This window comes from Chelmon rostratus, chromosome 2 (assembly GCF_017976325.1).
Source record: "Chelmon rostratus isolate fCheRos1 chromosome 2, fCheRos1.pri, whole genome shotgun sequence".
NCBI lineage: Eukaryota > Metazoa > Chordata > Actinopteri > Chaetodontiformes > Chaetodontidae > Chelmon > Chelmon rostratus.
In genome coordinates, this window is record NC_055659.1 from 21,578,067 (window position 1) to 21,598,590 (window position 20,524).

The window sequence follows — 20,524 nt, forward strand, 5'->3', positions numbered from 1 at the left end:
CTTTCGTCACAATCTTCATGCTCTTGCGGCCAATGCACTGTAGCTTTTCACAAACATGTCATTAGTGGCATTTTGTTTGGAAGTCAATATCCTGCAGTTTCCTCCAGCAGTTAGTTCCAACAATGTAGTCATAAATGTTTGAACAAACTCGTGCAGGTGTGTGTTGGAACTTGACTGCAAAGACAACCTCCTTCCTTCCTTTGTTCTTCCAACTGCAAATCACATTTTGGATTGACAGAAGAAGAAATAAGCTTAGCAATTAACTCTTCCTTACCTAAAATTGTTCAACATTTTTTTTATAACCAGTTAACTACGTAAAGAACTAGATTATTTACCTTACTCTCCACAACTGGTAACTTAATGATGTGTACTCAGACAAAACAAATGGTCATCCCCAATAAATCCCAGTAGCTTTCTAAAACACGCTCCAGCAGCCAGACCTGTTTGAAGCAGGGTGGTTCACCAAATGTGGCCAGTAAGTTTTATTGCTGTAGCCGCTCAGTGCCACCAGATGCACCACAAACGTATTTCTCCATGTAAAACATAATGTTTAAGGAATCTAAATCTGTTTGTAACAGACACAGCCCATGGAGACAAGAAGCAGGCGTCCTGCTGGAGAAGTCAGAAGGTGTCACTTTTTAAAAATTACATTGCATAAAAAAACTGCGGCAATAGCAGGCAATAAGAAGGCACTCACTGGGTAGATCACCTCAGCCAGCCTTTGACTGCAGCTTCAGGCCTGCAGAAGTCTGGCAGACAAATTCTGACGGTAGTAAATAATGTGACCGTTATCTGATGACAGTTCACTGTCTGGCTCAAGCACGCCACAGTAACTTGGATATTTGCACACAGAGTTCTTATCAGTCCATATGTTTTAGGAATTAAAAAAACATTCACGTGAAATGTTGATGATAACGGTAAGAAGAAGAGGTGGAGACGCCTGGAGAAGCTACAGTTAGTAGAAAGGTAGTAGTAAATCATTTGAAAGTTGTCAGTACAACATGTTCAGGCATTTCTTAATGTTGCTAGTCAGTAAATTTAAGACTTACCTGTTATTACATATAGCTCAATGTCTGTGTTCTTACTGACATATACATTGTCCATTTAGTCAGCCTTGTCCCAGTGTTGGTCTTTGCAGGGCCTCCTCACCACAGTACTAGTAGTTTTATTCTGACAGATCAGTGAGGAGGGTCATTTTTACTTCACCTCGAGCACTACAAGCAACACAAGCCAGCTGATGAAGACAGACATGGAGAAATCAGCATCAAGCTAAAAGCAGAGGAAAGTGTTAACAGGTTCAGTGAAATCAGCAGTTCTATGACATTTACATACTACAGCAGTCACTTGATTCAATTTCAATATCAAAAGTATGATTAAATTGAACGTTAATGCTGTGTAACTCATGTAATTCACACCTGAACCATCAACAGTGAGCTGCGAGGACATTGTGGGGCGTGTGGCTAGTTTTGAGTGTAAAGATGGCAGCCTCAAAGAAAAAAAAAGTTTCCCTCCACGTGGAAAGTACAAAAAGAACATTTTTGCATCATTAATCATTCTTTGATAAACTGACTCCCACATAAGTCAATCATATTTCAACTTCTTCATTTAAACACTAAAGGAGACGTAAACTGCAGAGTCAGTCTCACTTAAAGCTATATGAATCCATAAGGAAGCTTTACATAAATTCAGAGTTTCATAACCTACAGACCAGGTCCAGGATCCTTTCAAGGCCTGCAGAGTGTTTTTGTAACCCTGGTGACTGGACTGTGGAGGGCGGGTTCAGGATGCTGAGGCGGCCCTTCATTGGCTGCTGCGTGTGGTGAGGAGTGGGGCGGGAGCGCGCGGCCAGCTGTGAGGGGAGCAGAGAAACAGGAGAGTACTAAAGGGACAAAGAACCGCTGCTTCACATCTCACCCTCTCCAACAGGTTGGACGCCTCAGAGTCTTGGACAAGGTGTGCTGCTTGTTCTGCGTCCGTCAAAGTAAGTGTTTCCCTTTTACCTCCACGTTGTCTCTCACGCTCGCGGACCACTGATGGCTTGCACGTGCATAAACGTGTGAGACGTTGAGACTCATCTGTAAAGTGTAGGATTTTCTGATTTCATCCTCTCTGTGCGACTAAAGTTTGCATTTTTCTCCATTTAAGGTAATTCAATGAAATATGTCATCTCATATTTGTTTTCCATTTAAGTGTCACAGAACCCAAATAGTTAGGTACATCAGAACATAGGTGCCTAAGTAATAATATAAAAGGAATTAGCATCACTCTGTTCATGCCTTACTCTGGTGCTGACAATGGAAGAAGAGCAGGAAGAAGAAGTCTTCAAACATTTTTTAGGTCTTTCTTTTGTCACCCACTGGGAACATTGGGAACAGTGCTGGCTGGAGCAAAACAGGCACTTAATGGTTGATTTGTGTTTTGCTGAAATGAACATTAAGCTATACAAGAGCTCTGGCTTTGACTGAGAAAACAATAAATTCAGCATGTGGAATTTGGATTTTCCAGTTGACCTGACCACACTTGGCTGCCTTTCACTGACAGGCAGCTTTCACTTATTGTTTGGCCTCATTGTTCTTATGCAAGACGACATGTTTTAGATGGTCTACAATGCTGAGCTCTCCGTTCTCAACCAGCTGTGAATAGAAGTCAAGTTTCTGAGCCAGTTCAAAGTGTTTTAACTGTGAACAGTCTTCTCTCTGAGGTGGGTGTGTCTCCAGTGGTTTTGTAAGCAGTATTATCTGGAACATACATAAGATATATATTCAATAGAAGTGTCCATTGTTCGTGAATGGACATGTGGAGTGGACACGTGCTGACTGCAGTGATGTTTGCTCACTCAGAGCTGTTCGGAAGTGCACCGATGGACTAATTTAAAACATACGTATGGTTGATCCTGTCATTGGCTGTGAGAAGGGACGCACTCAATGTTTAAAGCTAAAATGAAAGTAGCACCTTCCTCCTGCTCAGCTTGCTCCTCTCATGGGAAGATAAGCCAGATGTTTCACATAAGGCTCACAAGCTGACATCTCAGGCAGTCTGACAAGTTGCTGTGTGACTGTTTTTTCAAGCCTGTGCCCTCTGCGGTTTGTTTTGCCGTTACTATGACGTCAACTCTGAGAGAAGCCCCCCTTCCTCTTTAGCACACTGAAGACGTGGAGGTCTCCTTACTTTCACTGTCTTCCTCCCCTCCCTTTACTCCTGGAACATTCCTCCCCAGGGGCTTTTGGTCACTGCGTTGACACTTTCATGGTTTGCCATGAAATATTGAGGTGGAGTCAACTTTCCGTCTGAAGCTCAGTTGCACGGCCTCCAGGCACAGATCAGCAGATAAATGAGAGGGGCAGCACCCGCCCTGCAGGAGCCCACATTTGCTCTCCATTAGGGTGTCATAAAGACAGAGCAACAGAGAGAGGAATCCTTGTCTCAGCAACATAACCTTCACTTTCACTCAAACCTTCCCAAATTCTCCTTCTTTTCTCCCTCATTGGCAGTCAAATGTATTTTCACTGTTTGCCCAGTATACTGTAAAGCTGTGGTGAACTCTGGTCGTGATTCACAAGCTTATACTTGTGGTTTGCATGGAGGCCACTGAGAGGTCTGTAGGAGCCCAGTGATAGCCAAACCTAACTGTTGCTGCACAAGACTTCTACTGAAACTGCTCACTCACTCAGATTATGGACAAAACCAGCACACACCACAAATTACTGTCTGCCTCTGCAACATTCAGCCCTCAGGTTGGCTCTCTGGAGTTGGAAAATGCTTCCTTTAAGGTCCATCCTTTATATAGTTACCACAAATGTAAAAAGCTGTTTTATATATACACCTTAAAACTCAGTTCTGTAATACTGTAATTGTAACTCTGATGTCTTTTGTCTCATTATCTCTCTCTAGTTCACTGTCTTCGCCTCCCTCGTCCTGCATCATGCTGCGCCCAGTCATCGCCCATTGCCTCTTGTCCACCTTGTTGTGCATGTGGGTGCTGTGCAGCGCTCAGTCAGACTCTGGCACCCCAGTAATCCAGCTACGTCTGGCCGGGGACAAGAGGAAACACTACGAAGGCCGGGTGGAAGTTTTCTACAATGGAGAGTGGGGGACGGTGTGTGATGATGACTTCTCCATCTACGCTGCCCAAGTGGTGTGCAGAGAGCTTGGCTTCCTGGATGCTGAGTCCTGGTCGCCCTCTGCGAAGTATGGAAGAGGAGAAGGTCAGAAAACTAGCATAGAGTCCATTAGAAGTGATGATTTCCAAATTTCATCTGAGCCTTGTGTTATCTAATCAAACGGTCTTGTCAGTCAGCTGCTGTAAAAACTGAGGTGAGGATTAGAGAGTGTTAATCTCAGCCAACTAGCCAACCACACACATTCAAGGGCAGTATATCTCTTCATACAGTTTTATATGTTCCATGGAAATCCTTGAATGAGGTACACATATCCCCCTGTCTGACTGCTAATACCCTCAGGCACTGGTTTCCCCATTAGAGGAGAACTGAGACACGGCAATCATTTGGGAGCATGAGGGGGGAGGCTGGAAACACTGGGTGTGTAAACCAGACACACACACAGACGTCATCTCATCTCCTCTCACTTCGCCGTGTATGAATTCCTCCATCACTGTAAAAACTCTGATGGGTTTCCCAACTCTGTAAAAGCGATAGCTGCTGGCTGCTGGTGGTAAACGTCACTCTGTAGCTGTTAATTAACTCTGTATCCCTTTTTAAAAGCACATGTTTTCCCACTGAGTCGGCCACGTCCAGCCAGCCACTTCAAAAGTGAAGTAATTAACTCGGTTGCTTGCTTCCCAAAGCACCACAGTCATTATAGCAATTTCAAGAATCACATTCATGAAGTAATACGCCCCATGCGTATAATGTTGTGTGTGCATAATATTTTACAGAGAAGCAATTAGCAAGCAGTTCGATGTATATTAGTGTGCAGACAGACAGCTGTTTGCAATGGCTTAGGTATATAAAGATGGGGGCCTCTGGGACTTGGTCTGGGTGTGCCCTGCTGGTGTTTCTGAACGTTTACTTAAAGACACTTTGAATGTTGTAAAGCTACAGTTTCTTCATAACAGGAAGTTTAATTTTAACATCAAATATGTGCAAAAACATTTTACCTTTCATCACCAGAGAATTTCAAACATTTTTCAGGTAAGGGTGTTTTCCTGGCAAATAGGTGCTTATTTTGAAGGCGAATCGTTTTGAACGGAGATGATTAGACTGGCTGTGCGCATGTGAGTGAATGGAAACTACTTTTATCTTTGTTTTCTCGCTGTTGGTGGAGACACATGGCTATAAAAGTGATCAAGAGCATTTTCCTGTTCCCGTCATGATGACTTATGCTCTGGTGAAAGAAACCAACAAATGTTTTCAATTGAAGACATAACTACATAACAATTACGAGGACATCCTTTTGGATGCAGAGTGTTTTTCCTGCAGACGTTCAAATCAGATTCTCAGCTGCCTTTACACAGCTATTATTTGCAATTCTAAAAAAAAATAAAAAATGTGTGGGATGTGTGAAACAACATCAGAAAGGGTGAAGGCTAATCTGCTTAATGCTTGAAACAGTATTGACTGCAGCTGCACAAAATTCATTTTATTTAGATCATCTTAGGAAAACTGTGTGTTGTCCAGTTTTGTTATGATTTTGAGTTAAGGCTTTGTGGTTGGCTTAAAGGGCCAATAAAAGCTCAATCAATAAGATTCATGGCTCTCTGTGCAGTGCGCCCCCTGCTCTTTTCACTGCCTTGTGAAATTACATTCCCGTAAGGCTTGCAAAGTTTTAACACAGTAATTCAGATTTATACAACTGGCAATGCTGAATGCTTGTTTAGAGAAAGGTGTTCCGAGACCAAGGTGGTTCTCACTTGGAAACATTGCAGCCTTTCAGCTCCAGAGGACTTGGCTCTTATTATGAAAATGTTCCAGAAGTAGTCATCTCCCTGCCAGGAGGAGGCTACGTGACCGTAGAGCATGCAGTCACTTTGTTGGTATGATCAGGATGTTCCTCAGCAAACATGTTGAGGCTGTCAGAGGGATGAGCAGCCCGTTGGTGGTTTCCATGGCCACAGTTATGTGGTTTCCCTCACGGTTGACTCAGAGCAGCCAGCTGTACGGCAAATGATCTGCTTCAGCCATGACAACATTTATTGGGCAGGTTTTGGCTGAAAGAATGCGTCAGGTTATGTTGGAGGCCAAACACATCTCCACGTGAGTAGGTCTACTGTCTCTGTGACTTGCCTTCGGTGGAAATGCTGAAAAAGCAGTCAAAAGGTGTGACACTCAACGTTATAAACACTCTTCCATTTATATTTTCTCACCAATTAATCTCTTATTAGGGAAAGTTGATGGGAATTGAGGCTTGTGGCCCCATGTTGCTCAGTGAGAAGAGTGTGGCACCAGCCCTGCAAGTGTAAAGTGTTTGTGAGAGCAAGGGTAGCAGAGGTCCTGCAGTCCGAGAAAACAGCATTGCAATGACATACATGCCACAGACTCGAATAATTGATCAATTGTTGGATCTGTAAAATTTTAAAAATATGTAAAAATGTGACAAATGTCCAGCTGGAAGTATGTAATGTTAATTGATCAATTGACCATCAAAATTTCTGTACAGGCACTATATAGCCAGGTAAAACCAGCATCTCAACAGCTTCATCCACTTAAACTAAGCAAAGCATTGGGTCTGCTGCATCAAGCTCTTTATCTGCATCACAACATATATCCATTTGCCTCCGTCTTTGTCTCTCCGTTCCAGGCCATATCTGGTTAGACAATGTGCACTGCAGCGGGGGAGAGAAGAGCCTGGCTCAGTGTCAGTCCAATGGCTTTGGAGTGTCTGACTGCAAACACTCAGAAGATGTCGGAGTGGTGTGCAACCAGAAGCGCATTCCAGGCTTCAAGTTCGTCCGGAACCAGGCCAATATCGACAACGTAGGTTCCCATACACTCGCCATCAAACCTGCACACGTACACCATTAGATTTGTACCTATACGCATATAAAAACACCAGGGTGGGATCGCTTCATCACAAAATTAATAGCCGTCAAGTAGCATTCACACATGATTCAAGTACTCACACGTAACTTGAACAGATGTTCAGCACAATAAAAAAAGGAACAGAGGACAGGCTTAGGATCAAAGAAAAACTTTATTGTAGTGTATTCCAAGTAGCTGCAAGTGAATATTTTCTCCAACTTTCCACACTGATCCAGACAGATCAATGGATTGAATGCAGTATCTGCCTGTCTGTCTGTTTGTCTGTCTTTAGATATTAGGAGGAGCAATATTTTTCAATCTTTATATTGCTTTGGCCGACCATTTCAAAATTAAGAAAACACTGAATAGCAGCTCTGTTCCACTGCTGTCACCAAGTGTGGATAAAGTCCTTCGTAGATTTTTATTAACTAGTTTTAACAGTCTACTAAATCAGGTTGCACCATTAAAACCTAAGCTAGTAAAGACTTTAATAACATGTAAATCAGTTGTTAGGAAATATCGTACCGAATAACGAAATGCAATCAGCCATGAAAACAGGAAGTTGCTGTAGCATCACAAGCTGTAACTTAGCTGCCAAAACCTAGCATTTCAGGAGGCCGAATGATATATTAAACTTAACAACTCATCCTTTGTTAATGTAGGTATCTCCTGTTTTATTTATCCAACATAATGTATGTAAATATACATACATGAAGAACTATGTGTGTCAGAGTTTGTAGAGTGAGAGAGAGCGTGGAAAAATGCTAACCAACGTTTGGTCATTTAGCCTAGTACCACCCAAATGTTTCCTAGTATGAGATATATTGTGTTGTTAAAATGTCATTAGTAAACAGCATTCAATCAAGTGTCAGGTCGGATGTATTTGCCATATCAAAGTGTTTCTCTTACTCTTCGCTCTTGGTTAATATGTTAGCAAGCTCACGTTTGTTTTTTGAGTTAACCTAGCTAGCTAGCTACACAACAGTTACACCTGGAAGTTTGTGTTTTCTAACAGTTAATCTCTATGTACAAACTAGTGTTCAATGCACTTTAGTGTAGTGATGCACAAATCTCTTAACACCTACATTATAACAAGGCTGAGTCAAAGAGCCTATGAACAGCTGTTACATGACCCCAGTATTTTGTGCTATGTGTTATTTAAAAAGATACAACTAGTAATCAAAATAATGGCCTAATGGGTACTAATCAGTATCTCTGGAAAAAATGAGACGGCAGTTCTTCCCAGTAGGTAGTCACATCTGCCATGACATGAAGCCAGTGAAATAATCCACAAGTCAGCGTATAATGTTGAGCTGTCCACTCAACCACTTGCACTGATGACTTTGCCGGGCCTCTATTAGTCTATCCCTGCCCACACCAGACCCCCAGTCTGTAGCCCGGGAGATTTGGGAGATGACTCAGTGTGGAGGAAGACCATCCTGTTTGGCTGCAGAGAGCGCCTTGTGTACCGGCTGAAAGTCAGCGTGGGTTTGTGGACGTGACAGACGGGACTAAGGGAGGGAGAGAAGCTTGTCAGAGGAAGAAGTTATTAAAAGACACAGAGGGTTTCCCTGCGAAACAAAGACTGGTGGAGATGAAGCAACAGCTTACAAGACAGTGGATGCTTTAACTCTTTCATACCAGAGCTTTTTGTTTATTCTTATTACAAGTCGGGTGGGAGATTTGGCTGTGTTATCAGACTCTACATTAGCCAGAACAGTGTGTGTGTTTTTTGCTGGATTCAGTTAAGACAACACACCCGAGGGGGAGCATCTGAAATCCCTGTGTATCTTTCTCATGCCTAGTTGAGTCATGTGAATGGAGGAATAAACAACAGGAGAGATCTGTAATCAAAGACTACTGAACCCTACTCAAATCTTTCTTATTTTTACTGGGTGTGTATAAGTCGCACCCTCTTGTTCCATATTTGTGTTGTATATTTAGGGTCTCCGGGGGGAGAGGAATGGGAAAAGGTGTAGCTACACCTCTTTAACCATGTTTGGGCTGACGTCAGCAATGGGCAGCACTGTTCCTTCAAGATGTTTATTCACAGCATGAATTGACATTCTGTGCTCAATCTGGAAAGTTAACACCCTAACTGAGTGCTTACTACAGTCCAAGTAGAGGTCAGTACTTAAAGGGTGGCGTAAGTGGTCATTTTGCGTCTATGTGAACGTTGTCCAACTTTCAGAAGGACAAAATCCTTATCTGACGAGGTCAGTTTGCCAGCGCATTGCCTCAACTTAATGTGTAACGTCAGTGTCAGTAAGGTGTCTGTTCATGTTGATATGATTTAAGGAAAGATTCTGAATTTGGATTAACAGCAATTTCTTCTACTAAATATTGAGTGGTTTCAAAGTACTCTATTTCAGGGTGAATCTGCAGGTCACAAGGTTGCTGCAAAACTACAGTAATTGTGTTTTTGTGAGGGATGCATCATGAGACTGCTTTTCGGTGGATGGGAATATGTGAAGATAAGACCAGAGCAGCTCGCTCTGGTTCAGCATTGACCGCAAATAATAGTCTACTGGAAACATCAGTCTGTCATTAATGAAAACAGCAGCTTCCACTGGCACGAGCTGCAATGGAAGATGTGCTACCCTATAGTATGAGCAGAGCTGATGTCAGGGCATTAGCATTTACAAAATATTAAGTTCATATCGTTTAGTTGAAAAGGGTTTTCAGAGTCTTTCTCTGGCAGTCCAAGCTCTTCTCAGGTCCTTCATTTTAACCTCTGAGTTTGTCTCAGTAATGCTGGTCATCAGTGTTGTCTGCTACTGATCTGTCCTCTGAGGACAAAAGCCAGGTCTCTTACCATTGTCAGCTGTTGTCAGCTAGTTATGCAGCACTCCCAACACCACAAAACAACATACATTCCTGGGTGACTGGATCATGAATAATGTTAATTATTTAAACACGCAGTAACTAATGCCCCACACATTGCAACAACCCTTCCTAAAGTCTTTTGTCTGTGTAACCAGATGTAGTTGCTTTATGTATTATCATGTGTTTGTTCGTGGCAGACGGAGGACATTATGACAGAGGAGGTATTTCAGTCAGTAGGGGTGGGTCGGTGGGATTACATTCGTCAGCAGAACCAAACGTTAAGACGACAGGAAACGATGTTTATCATCTGTTGGTGGGAACTTTTCAGCCAACTCTGCTATGTTCGGTTGTTGTTCACGTGGGAATCGTATGCTGCACGTGGCATCAGTGTCGGCAGGATCACGGCCGAATACGTCTCCTTCATTAGAAGATTTCCATCTGTATGTGTTTTCTTCACAGGGATGAGAAAGAAATGAGCACCAAAAGCAGCTGCAGTTGCACACCACACCACTTTGTGTATTCACTTTGACCGAACACTCACGTCTAGAATCAACTTAAAGCCAGTTGTACTAACAGAATGCGGCGCTTAAAAGCCTTTTGATTCTCAGCACATCTAAACAGGGCAAAGGTTGCACTTCTCAGTCAGGCACGACGGTGTCTGCTTACAGGAATTTCAGTTCCGCATACGCTGCTATACTACAAAAGGAAACCCGAGCCAAAGTTGGATTCGCCTCCGATGTGATGTATGCGAGAGGCTTGTGAGGAGGACAGTGATCGAGGGGAGAAAAGGTTGATGCGTGTCAGGAGGCTGAAGCCAGTTTCTCTCCCGTGGATAGAGTAGCAGACAGATGCACCACATGTTCAACAGCTGGATCCCGCTGTGGCCTTAGCTCCCCTTTGGGCTGCAGAGTGCCCAAAAGTCTAGACTTTTATCATTCATTCCTGCACTTTACGATTACCATTCGCACATTGTACTGACTTGTTGTATGTGCATTGAACTTATGCATCAAGACTAAAATTTCAGATGTTACACAACTTAAACTTTTCAAATGTAAGATAAATGTGCCCATGAGTCACTTAGAAGCAATGTCTCAGAGAGAAATGCTACAATAATACAGTTTTTACTGCAGTCGCATGAATTAAAGCCACAGTTTGCTGTGCAGTCATATTTTAGCATACCAGTGCAAACCATTTCAACTTAATAGAATAGTTTGACTTTTTTGCACTGAAGTTATTTGCTCTCTTGCTGAGGGTTCGATGAAACGATTGATGTCTGACCATAACATATGAAGCTAAACTTAGGAGACTTAGGGAACTGAAATGGGGAAACAGCTAGCCTAGCCATGACATGGACATGAGTCCAGGAAGTAACTGTGTTCGGACAAGACATTTTCTAGCATGTCCTGTGTGAAACTACAAATTGTTGTCTCTGTATTATACAAATTAAACAAACAAGATACAACAGGCTAATTAGTTAGCGTTCGATGTGCAGGATGGCACCATGCTGTTTTCTCCCTCTTCCAGTCTTTGTGTTAAGCTAAGCTAACCATTTCCTGTCTGTACGTTCATATGTAAAGGACAAACATGACAGTGGCGTCAGTTGTCTCATTTCAGACAATGAGTGTGTGTGTGTGTGTGTCTAGTCTACCTATAGTAATGATTATTTTCCTTTTCGCTCACTAATAGATATTCCAGATGCAAAGCACACAGCTACAAACACACATACACACACACACACACACACACACTTCCTCAATCAAGTCAGTGAAGACTGGGGGCCAGCGGGGCAGAAAGTGGGGTGGGGCAGATGTGTAAGTCATTTCAAAGAGCCTTACTGTTCTCCTGCTTTTCATCTAAACTGTGGTGTGATTATCATTCATACTTGCCGTGTTTTGTAAGGTGGGGCGGGGGCACGTGGGTGGGTGGGTGGACGTCTGGCAGCACGTGCAGATAAACGTGCGGCGGGGCTGGAAGGCTGAATAAATTGGAAGAAATGCACAGTAGTGGAAGCATTAGTCAGACACTGGCTAGACCAAAGTCTCATGTTCACACATCTCTCTGAGGGGGAGCCAGTCAGAAAAACAAGTCTGCTCTCCAGCCGGAAAGAGTTCAGTAATGGTCAAAGCTCACTTCAAAGAATAGTAATGAAGTGAGCTACATGAGGAATGTTATTTTATTTTTGGAACTCACCACTTATAAACAAGACCAAGAATATGTGACTTTATGTTAAGTCGGCAGCTGGTGGTTGCTTCATATTTACCGTTCACACGTGAGAGTGATGTCAAGCTTCTCATCTTCTATCCTTCCTCCATTTGGAAAGTCCAGGTTTCTAAAGTGATTTAGAAGCTTTTTAGTCATAGAATGTGGAAAAAATAAAATCATTGCTCCATGTTCTTCTGTGCTGTGCAATAATTTTCCTGCTTTCTCCTACAAAGAAGAGAGCAATGTGTAGATTTGGACCTGGGCCAAACAGGATTATGCTGAGTTTATGTCTGGTGGTCTGGGTTTTAGAGGGGGTATCTGTCCTCTTCCCTTCAGTCTCACACGTTCAGACGGCCAGTTTCCTCCATCTGTGCCAAATGCAACACTGTCAGACTGTCTCAGTGCCGCATTTCATACTCACCTCGTACCCCCTGTCCTGTCTGGTATTTTCCCCCTCACACCTGGCGTCACTTGGATTGGATTCTGTTTGATTCCATGTCCTTTATCTAATTTACTTCTAATGGTTTTCAAATTTGTCTTTTTTAATGAGCTTCCTGTTTTTTATAGCGTAATATATTTAGTATATATATATATGTATATACATAGACCTTTTAAACTAAGAACACCAGATCCCTGATCATCATCACGTCTCCTCACCTTCCCCTCCTGCCAGGCTCCAACGGAAAACACTCTGTCATGCTATGGCCAGCAGGAATCTCTCCATGAAACAGTGGTTTTTGCCCGCTCTAACCACTGCGGTCAGTGGGTGGACTGGGGTCACTGTAGAAACGGTCTGACTTACTCGTGGCTCCTCCTGCGTTTCAGTCTTTAGTATTTAGAGACCTTGAGGCCTTGAACATTCCCTCAGGCTGACGCCATCTCAGGAAACCACCCTGTGTGCAAACGTTTAATATTTCTGGGAGAAGTGCCTGGATGTTGGTTTTTTTTTGTTGAGTTAAAGAATCTGGCTGTTATGAAATTACCAAGATCAGCATTTGCATACCACAGATCAGCTCACAGTGCAACCTCATATCCAGCAAGGGACAAACTGCAGAACTTGCCCCAAAAAGGGAAATGAACAAGTTATTAGATGGCTGTTTTCCCATGAAGCCCTGGGGGTCAAAGGTTACCAGTCCTTCCAGATTTAGAGGTCTTCAGGACACATGACACAAACTGTGGTTGGTGACCTGCGCTTTGACCAACTGGCCCTTTACAGCCCTTTATAGAGGACCACCCGCACACACTCTCGACCTGAAGTCAGTTTCTGTCTGTCTCTATCCAAGATGTGAGGTGAGAAGTCTTTGAACAGACATTCGGCCTCGATTTCTTCTACACTTCCCCGTAGGGAAAAGACTTGTCTCTTGTGCTCTTCAGGTTCGTTTCAGCTTCCATGCTCACTGTTGTTGTGAGTATAATAACAATGATATATTTCACTTCATCCCTGAATGTCCAGTAACTTCTCAGCACATAAATAACACGAGTGAATTACTCAATTCAGTTTTTTTTTCTGAGGTAAAGAAAAACACTGTTGGCTGGTTTTGACAGATCTGTGCTGCCGTGTTCGATGTATGTTGTCCACCGACTCCCTACGGGCCCTTACATCTCAGCTCCCAACTCTGCAGACGCAACAGAGATGGAGGAAAAATTCCAGACATTCATCCAACCTCCTAAGGCCTCACAGCGACACTTAACAAGTTTAAACAAGAACGTAGACTTCAGATTTTTCATTCTGACTTGTTGTATTTTCAAGCATGTGTGCAAACTGTGCAGTCCCTAAAAGGCTACAGTGGGATTTTTTATTTTTTGTCTGAAACACTACACAAACACAAACTTCCTGTATGACTCATAGGCTGTATTGTATTTACAGTAAATCAGGGGAACAGTACACGTGAAGTCAGAGAACAAAGCAATGCCATCCTCTAAAACATCTTTGTCTTTTAGACAGCTCGCAGTTAATTTGTGATTATGTTCACTTCACTGCAGCAATGACTCTCTGTTAGGATACTTTTTGGACACTTAAAAGTAGAATTTAGTGAGCTCAATTTAATGTAGTGCTGCAAGTCCATCTCTTTTAAGCCAACTTTTTTCCCTGAGATTTGACAAACATTATTCAGAAGACCATGAATTACTAAAACTCTGAAGTGACACGGACTAATGAAACTCAGTCGGCACCTCTTTGGGGCAGGCTGACCTACCTGTCCTATTTAATTATAAGACTTCACTCAATTTCATCTCACTAATTTACAAACAAGGCTCCACAGCCACGTTAGCGGCTCTGTCAGCTTCACAGTGACAATGCTAACATGCTGATGCTAAACAGGTACAAAGTTTACCATGTTCACCATCTTAGTTTAGCAGTTTAGCATGCCAACATTTGCCAGATAGCACTAAACACAAACTCACAGCTGAGGCTGATGGGAATTAATTTAAAGGTGAGACCTGATGGTGGCGCTAGATAAAATGTCAAGGGATCACCAAATTTATTCCAGTTCATCCTGTGGGTGACTTGAATGCCTGCAAACAACACTTTATGGCAGTCCATCCTGTAGTTGTAGAGATATTTCAGTGCTGGACAAACTGACCAACCGACATTCGTCCACAAGGTCATCCTCTAAAAGAAGAGAATATTCTGTTGGATAAAACTATAAATTCTTCTTTCCAAGATCAAACTTTCTGTCAATTATCTGTAATATGGATCCCAGCGATGAAACATTTCCTCCGCTGTGTTTCTCAGGGTCTGACGGTACAGGTGGAGGATGTGAGGATCAGGGCCACTTACTCTCACCGGAAAAGGATTCCCATCACCGATGGCTTCTTGGAGGTTAAAGATGGAGGCAAGTGGAGACAGATCTGTAACGAGGGGTGGACGGAGAAGAACAGCAGGGTCATCTGTGGCATGTACGGCTTCCCCGGGGAGAAACGCGTGAATACCCGACCCTACAAGTGAGTAATGGTGCCGGGGCCAGCAGCAGGCTTAAAATAAGGCCGATTATCATTCTTCATGTGGGCTGGACTCTCACATAAATAGTTAGCTTTCAGTTGAGTTAATTACAGTTTAGTTTATGGGCAGTTAGTAGCGCTACATATATAATGAATCATTTTAAATTCACACCTGTGTAAAAAAACATGTTATCAGGTGAGGTACAACACACATTCCTGCATGATCCAAACACTTTCTGTGTTAAAAATGTTGAATTTCCTGCTGAGTGTCTCGGCACCTTTTCTAACTGTTGATTTTCAGTCTTGAAGTCAGGAATGTTGTACCATATCAAACTAATGTTAGGAAAGGTTACATAACCGCATTTGTTTACACGGATCATCACTCAACCCTTCATCCATTTTGCGCGCTGACATTAAACAGACTCGAGCCGCAGATTCTTGACACAAAGCCAAACACTGCCAGAGGAAGTTTTAGAGGATGAAGGATGGGCCGTGCTGGGAAACAACTGAGTGCAATACGCCGTGAAACAGTGGCTCTTTTGGCTGCATGTAATTGTTTCCCTCTGAGCATCAGTGTTAACATTGTGCCCTTCTTAAAAGTCACTGTCAGTATGTAGCCTAACACAAAGCCGGCTATTTCCTAGAACACTTTATAATTTTTATCGGCTAAGGAGGGAACTGAAGTTCAAAACAAAACAGATGCTTACTGCACATGAGCGAACAACCACATGAGCAAATGTCCTGATCCGGTAACAGCGTGAGAGATAACATCATGTTCCTCTGTTCAACAGCTCAGCCTGAGGTATAAATCCACAAATCAAAGGTTTTTGGGTTTTTTTTAGAATTAAATTTGGCTACCTGCCCTCCAAGAAAAACAGATCTTGGTTCGTCTGGTTGTTGGTGAAGATTACACATATACAAATGGGCCTAATTAGCCAAATCTATTCATTATGCACATTCAGTCAGTGTTGGTCTCCACAGTCATCTGAAAGGCTTCCCAGAACCGCAGTCCAGCCACAGTCAAATCAAGACCAGAGAGACATCACAAATACATTTATTTGTAAACACTGTGAGTCAACGGGGTGATCATGTATAATGTGGCCAGGGTTGCACCTGGATCTTAACGATGTCTATAATATGCTACGGTTAAGGCAAAGACCTTTTGATAGTACTGATGATCTCATCTGATTACAGATGCAAATCTTACATGTGGGTGCTTTTTAACTGAGGGGAGAAAAGACGCATCAGTCCAGCAAAGAACATGTTTTTTGTTGATCGCTGGAGATCACAAAGCTTGTGTGGTTTTACAGCTTGTGATGCTGCTGTGGTCTCACATGGTTCACTGCTTAATGGAGGTCAAAGATCACGTTCAGTCTGTCTTTTATCTGGAGCAAAGGACAGTTCAATTCACCAAATGTGCCGACAACAGTCCAACAGACCTGAAAACTCAATCAAATGTGGCATCTCTTCACATTTCACAGGAGCACAAATTGTTCTTGTATTCAAAGGGACTTGGAGGTACATTCTGTTTACAGCGTCTGGACGAGCTGTCAGAACTGAGAGGCTGTAAATGTTCCTCATGCTGCTTTCATTACATTGTTTGCTTCTTCCAAGGCGTGCCTCGAGGTCCACTGTTGTTGGGTTCCTCAGTGACCCCTAGTTGATGACTTCCATTCAAGTATGGGGGTCATGAGAATGTTAAGGTATTCTCACAACAATTCCCCCATTGTGCTTCACAGCACAGGAGGGACTGTGCCCTCACGCTAAATAACTAAAATTCCCACTTCCCATCAAACAGCTCCTTAATATTTTAGTGAAGTGTGAGAAAGAATGGTAAAATATTTTATGTTCTGTAGGGATACTGTAGGGTGACACAGGCATTTTAAAAAACATTGTCCAAACCAAATGGTTAATTTTTAATTCTAGTATATAGGAAAGTCTTTTTACTTGATATAGAAAGTCCGTCACATCCATATGTCACCATTTTAGGAAAACCTTTAATGTTGTGCGATGTGCTCGTGGAAACTGCCTTAAAAGTTGGAAAAATGTTGACATTCCTCATTCTTTTATCTAAAAATTGTTGTAGGCTTTCTAATATGGTTGGCAGTGATGTAAACGGACACAACTGAACACAAAATCATGCAGTATCATTTGGAATAGTTTGGTTTATTGTATTATTCCTTCTCAGATTGCTGGCCAAGCGTCGTAAGAAGAACTACTGGGGTTTCTCTGTCAACTGCACCGGCAACGAGGCCGACCTGTCCGAGTGTAAGGTGGGCCATGAGATCGAGCTGAAGGGAAACCGCACCTGTGAGCAGGGCATGCCTGTCGTGGTCAGCTGTGTGCCTGGGCGTGCCTTTGCTCCCAGCGTCAGCGCCGGCTACAGGAAGGCCTACAGGGTGGAGGTAGGTCACAATGTGCACACATGACTGCACGGGAGATCAGTGGTTAGCTCTGATGCTGTGCAATAAAAAAGCGGGTTTCCTGGCTTTCAAACTCAGCTCTCGTCCTTTCTGGTTAGAGTTTGCACATTATTTCAGTGTCTGAGTGGACAACAGGAATCATCAACTAATTATGTGCAGCACCACAGTAAATGTACAGGAATATATCGTAATGCCATTTGTGAAAGGACAGACAACTTCCTCACTTTGGACAAGAGTGCATGAAATAATGAGACATGAAAGGAAAACTGGCCTCTAACTGCAGTGCAGACCATGGAGTGGCATAACAGGCAAAGGGGGGCGGTTCAGGTCAATATCTGCATTGGATTTAGGTGATTTGGTCTGAACAGTTGTGCATTCAGTTAAGAGTAAACCCATCTGGAGTCCTGAGTCTTCTCTTGTGGGAGAACAACTATAAAGCGAAAAATATCAACAGGCTCCTTGACACTTCAGCAAGTGGTTTGCCACATGGCTGATATTAGTTTCACGCACTGCAGATGTTTGTGACATTTCCTGAATAACTTCTTGAAGATTACGTTTTAATTAGACTCTTCAATTAATTCACTTTCCCGTAAGAAAAACATGCATGTGATTATAGTATGTGCAAATCTGAATGTCCAGCTCAAAATCAGTTTGCTGTTGCTGCATTATTATTAACATTATAAGGACCACAAATATTTTTAATGTAAGTACAGGGTTGAGTAATAACATGATACACTATCCTATAATCAATTCCTGATATATTCCTGAGTCCAACACTGGATTACAACATTTCCTGCTTATTAATCAAGTCCTTCTTGAGTCAAGCATCTGGAAACATTTGAATGGATGAACACTAAACATCTGTCATCTATACGATTAAATTATCTGTATTCCCACTTGGTGTTTATTGTTTATTTATTGCCAACACCTTTTTTTCCTCAAGCCAACAAGGTACAATTGTAATTCAATATATACCAAATAAAGCAATGCAATGTCACAAATCAGTTGTTTTTATACTTTCAACTTATTGTATCTGCATCTCTAATGCAGTTATATTCAGGATATGACTAAGACACATGTTGCAATTATGTCCAAATTTAAAGCGTTGACTAAGTAACCAAGTAAGTAAATAAAGTTAATTGAAATTATTTCTGAAGATTTCAGCACATTATAATTTATAAGACTGTTTTCTGTGACATTCTCACTGATTTCCGTTTTTGATGGACTGTTTCCATAGCAACCCTTGGTGCGTCTAAGAGGTGGAGCAATGATTGGCGAGGGGCGAGTGGAGGTGTTGAAGAACGGGGAGTGGGGAACAGTGTGTGACGACAACTGGAACATTCGAGCGGCCACCGTGGTGTGTCGAGAGCTGGGGTTCGGTAGCGCCAAAGAGGCTCTGACAGGCGCCCGCCTGGGACAAGGTATGAGAGCACTGAGATCAGTCACCGAGTAACACAGCACGACTGCACACAGTGGTACACAATAATGATAATTAATAAGTAAAACTGATTTTAAAAAACATTTTTAAGGAGTCTTACTAATGCACATGTAATCAATTAATTAATCGTGTGGTCATTGTTATTTTCTAATGTATAAGTTTGTATAATAATCATAATTAGAGAGTAACTTGCTTAAAAATCCTCTCCAGACATGTTTTAAGATGTATGTAAAATACTCTACTGTTGATAATAATTTGTTTCTGATAAGGTTTTTCTATTGATCCTTACAATCCTAAAAAAAAGACACCTTCTCCTTCCACCTTATTTTAAAATTCAATCTATGAATATGGAATTATTTTTTATTTCCAAAGTGTAACTATTGGACATAAGATGTCTCAGTCTTTTAGGCCCACCTCTTTGAAACTGGACTTTGAAAAAATTACAACATTGAAAGCACCACCTTCACAAAGTCAAATAAAATAAAAATAAAAATGTTTTACAGAAACCCACAAAAGTGGATTTAGCTTTAAGTTATTCTTTAAACACTCAGACAGTTTCTCCATTACATATCTCAGGACACACTTTGGTCACAATTTTTTAATATCCATATCTAGAGGATTCTTCTCAAAAATGTTTGTTAGGGGTTTATTTATAAAAAAAGAAGAATAAGAATATATATATTTTTACATATATTTTTACATGTCTATTTAAACAGAGCCTAAAAAATCCAGTGATGGTCAGAAGAACTCTATTCTCGCGGCACGTCTAGGGATGGCAACTGATAATAATTCAGACTTAACATTTCTACTAAACTCTCAGGGATCAAACCACGATCGCCTTGAATTCATCTGTTCACAGCTTTTTAGCTTTGAGGACATTTCATATTTCACTGACTCAACCAAAGCCAAGCAGAAGTCGTTCCCAGCTGTGAAAATGAAAGGTGTGGACTGAAACCAGAGACCTCCACCTCCACCTTATCTTTGGCCTCTGTATCACCACCTGTTTCTCTCACCTCGGTCAGTCTAGACCTTCAGTCAGCATATAAAGGCTCTGGGGAATGTATGGAGTCGCACATTAATGTTTACACCTTGACCCAGAACCTGATTGTACGAAATGCAATACGCCCCAGCATTATAAGACTCGTATGTGCACTGGACCAGTTGTTCTCTCCTCTTCCTGATTCTCACAGCAAAACACGAGAGCGCACAAAATGTTCCAGGAAAGAAAACAGCCGTTATGGGTTTCAGACGTGGAATTATTGTTGGAGGGTGCACAGAGGTTATTTCAGGGATTTCTTTACGGGCTGGCCGCTGGATCCAAAAATGGTGCCACACACAGACTGGAGACGTGAAATAGCTGATTGTGTTTGTTTTCAGGAGTCACTGAAGTGGACAAAACACGACTGTCAATGAAACCGAAATAGTGATCTATAGACGAGGAATAGTTCTTATACAAGCTGTATGTTTCTATGAACGTGCTTTTTACATCTGTCTTTCATTTTCAGCTGGTAAACCGATGCTGAGCTTTTGCTTGACCCACTGCACCTTTATGTGTGCATTTGATAAGACCAATATTTAATGTGTTTAATCTGTCAGGCCAGGATGTTTACTGTGTGATTGGCAGCACTGCGTTCTTCCTGTTGTGACTTTATTTTCCTCCGCTGGCTGCTCGTCCGTCTCAGTCTCTGGCTGTAGTTTCACAGCTCGCATCACTGGAG

The 20,524-nt window shown here is 42.2% G+C and overlaps 1 protein-coding gene across 1 annotated transcript in view; it reads left to right on the forward strand.

Moving 5' to 3' along the window:
* Nucleotides 1-1,891: 1,891 nt before the first annotated feature.
* LOC121614817 (lysyl oxidase homolog 2A-like) overlaps nucleotides 1,892-20,524 on the forward strand; it is a 28,052-nt gene continuing 9,419 nt past the window's right edge. The window contains exons 1-6 of the mRNA XM_041948907.1: nucleotides 1,892-1,981; nucleotides 3,892-4,205; nucleotides 6,757-6,932; nucleotides 14,740-14,948; nucleotides 17,134-17,350; nucleotides 18,606-18,789. Of these exons, the coding sequence (XP_041804841.1) occupies nucleotides 3,923-4,205; nucleotides 6,757-6,932; nucleotides 14,740-14,948; nucleotides 17,134-17,350; nucleotides 18,606-18,789 (1,069 nt within the window). The 5' untranslated portion in view covers nucleotides 1,892-1,981; nucleotides 3,892-3,922. The remainder of the gene's footprint in view (nucleotides 1,982-3,891; nucleotides 4,206-6,756; nucleotides 6,933-14,739; nucleotides 14,949-17,133; nucleotides 17,351-18,605; nucleotides 18,790-20,524) is intronic.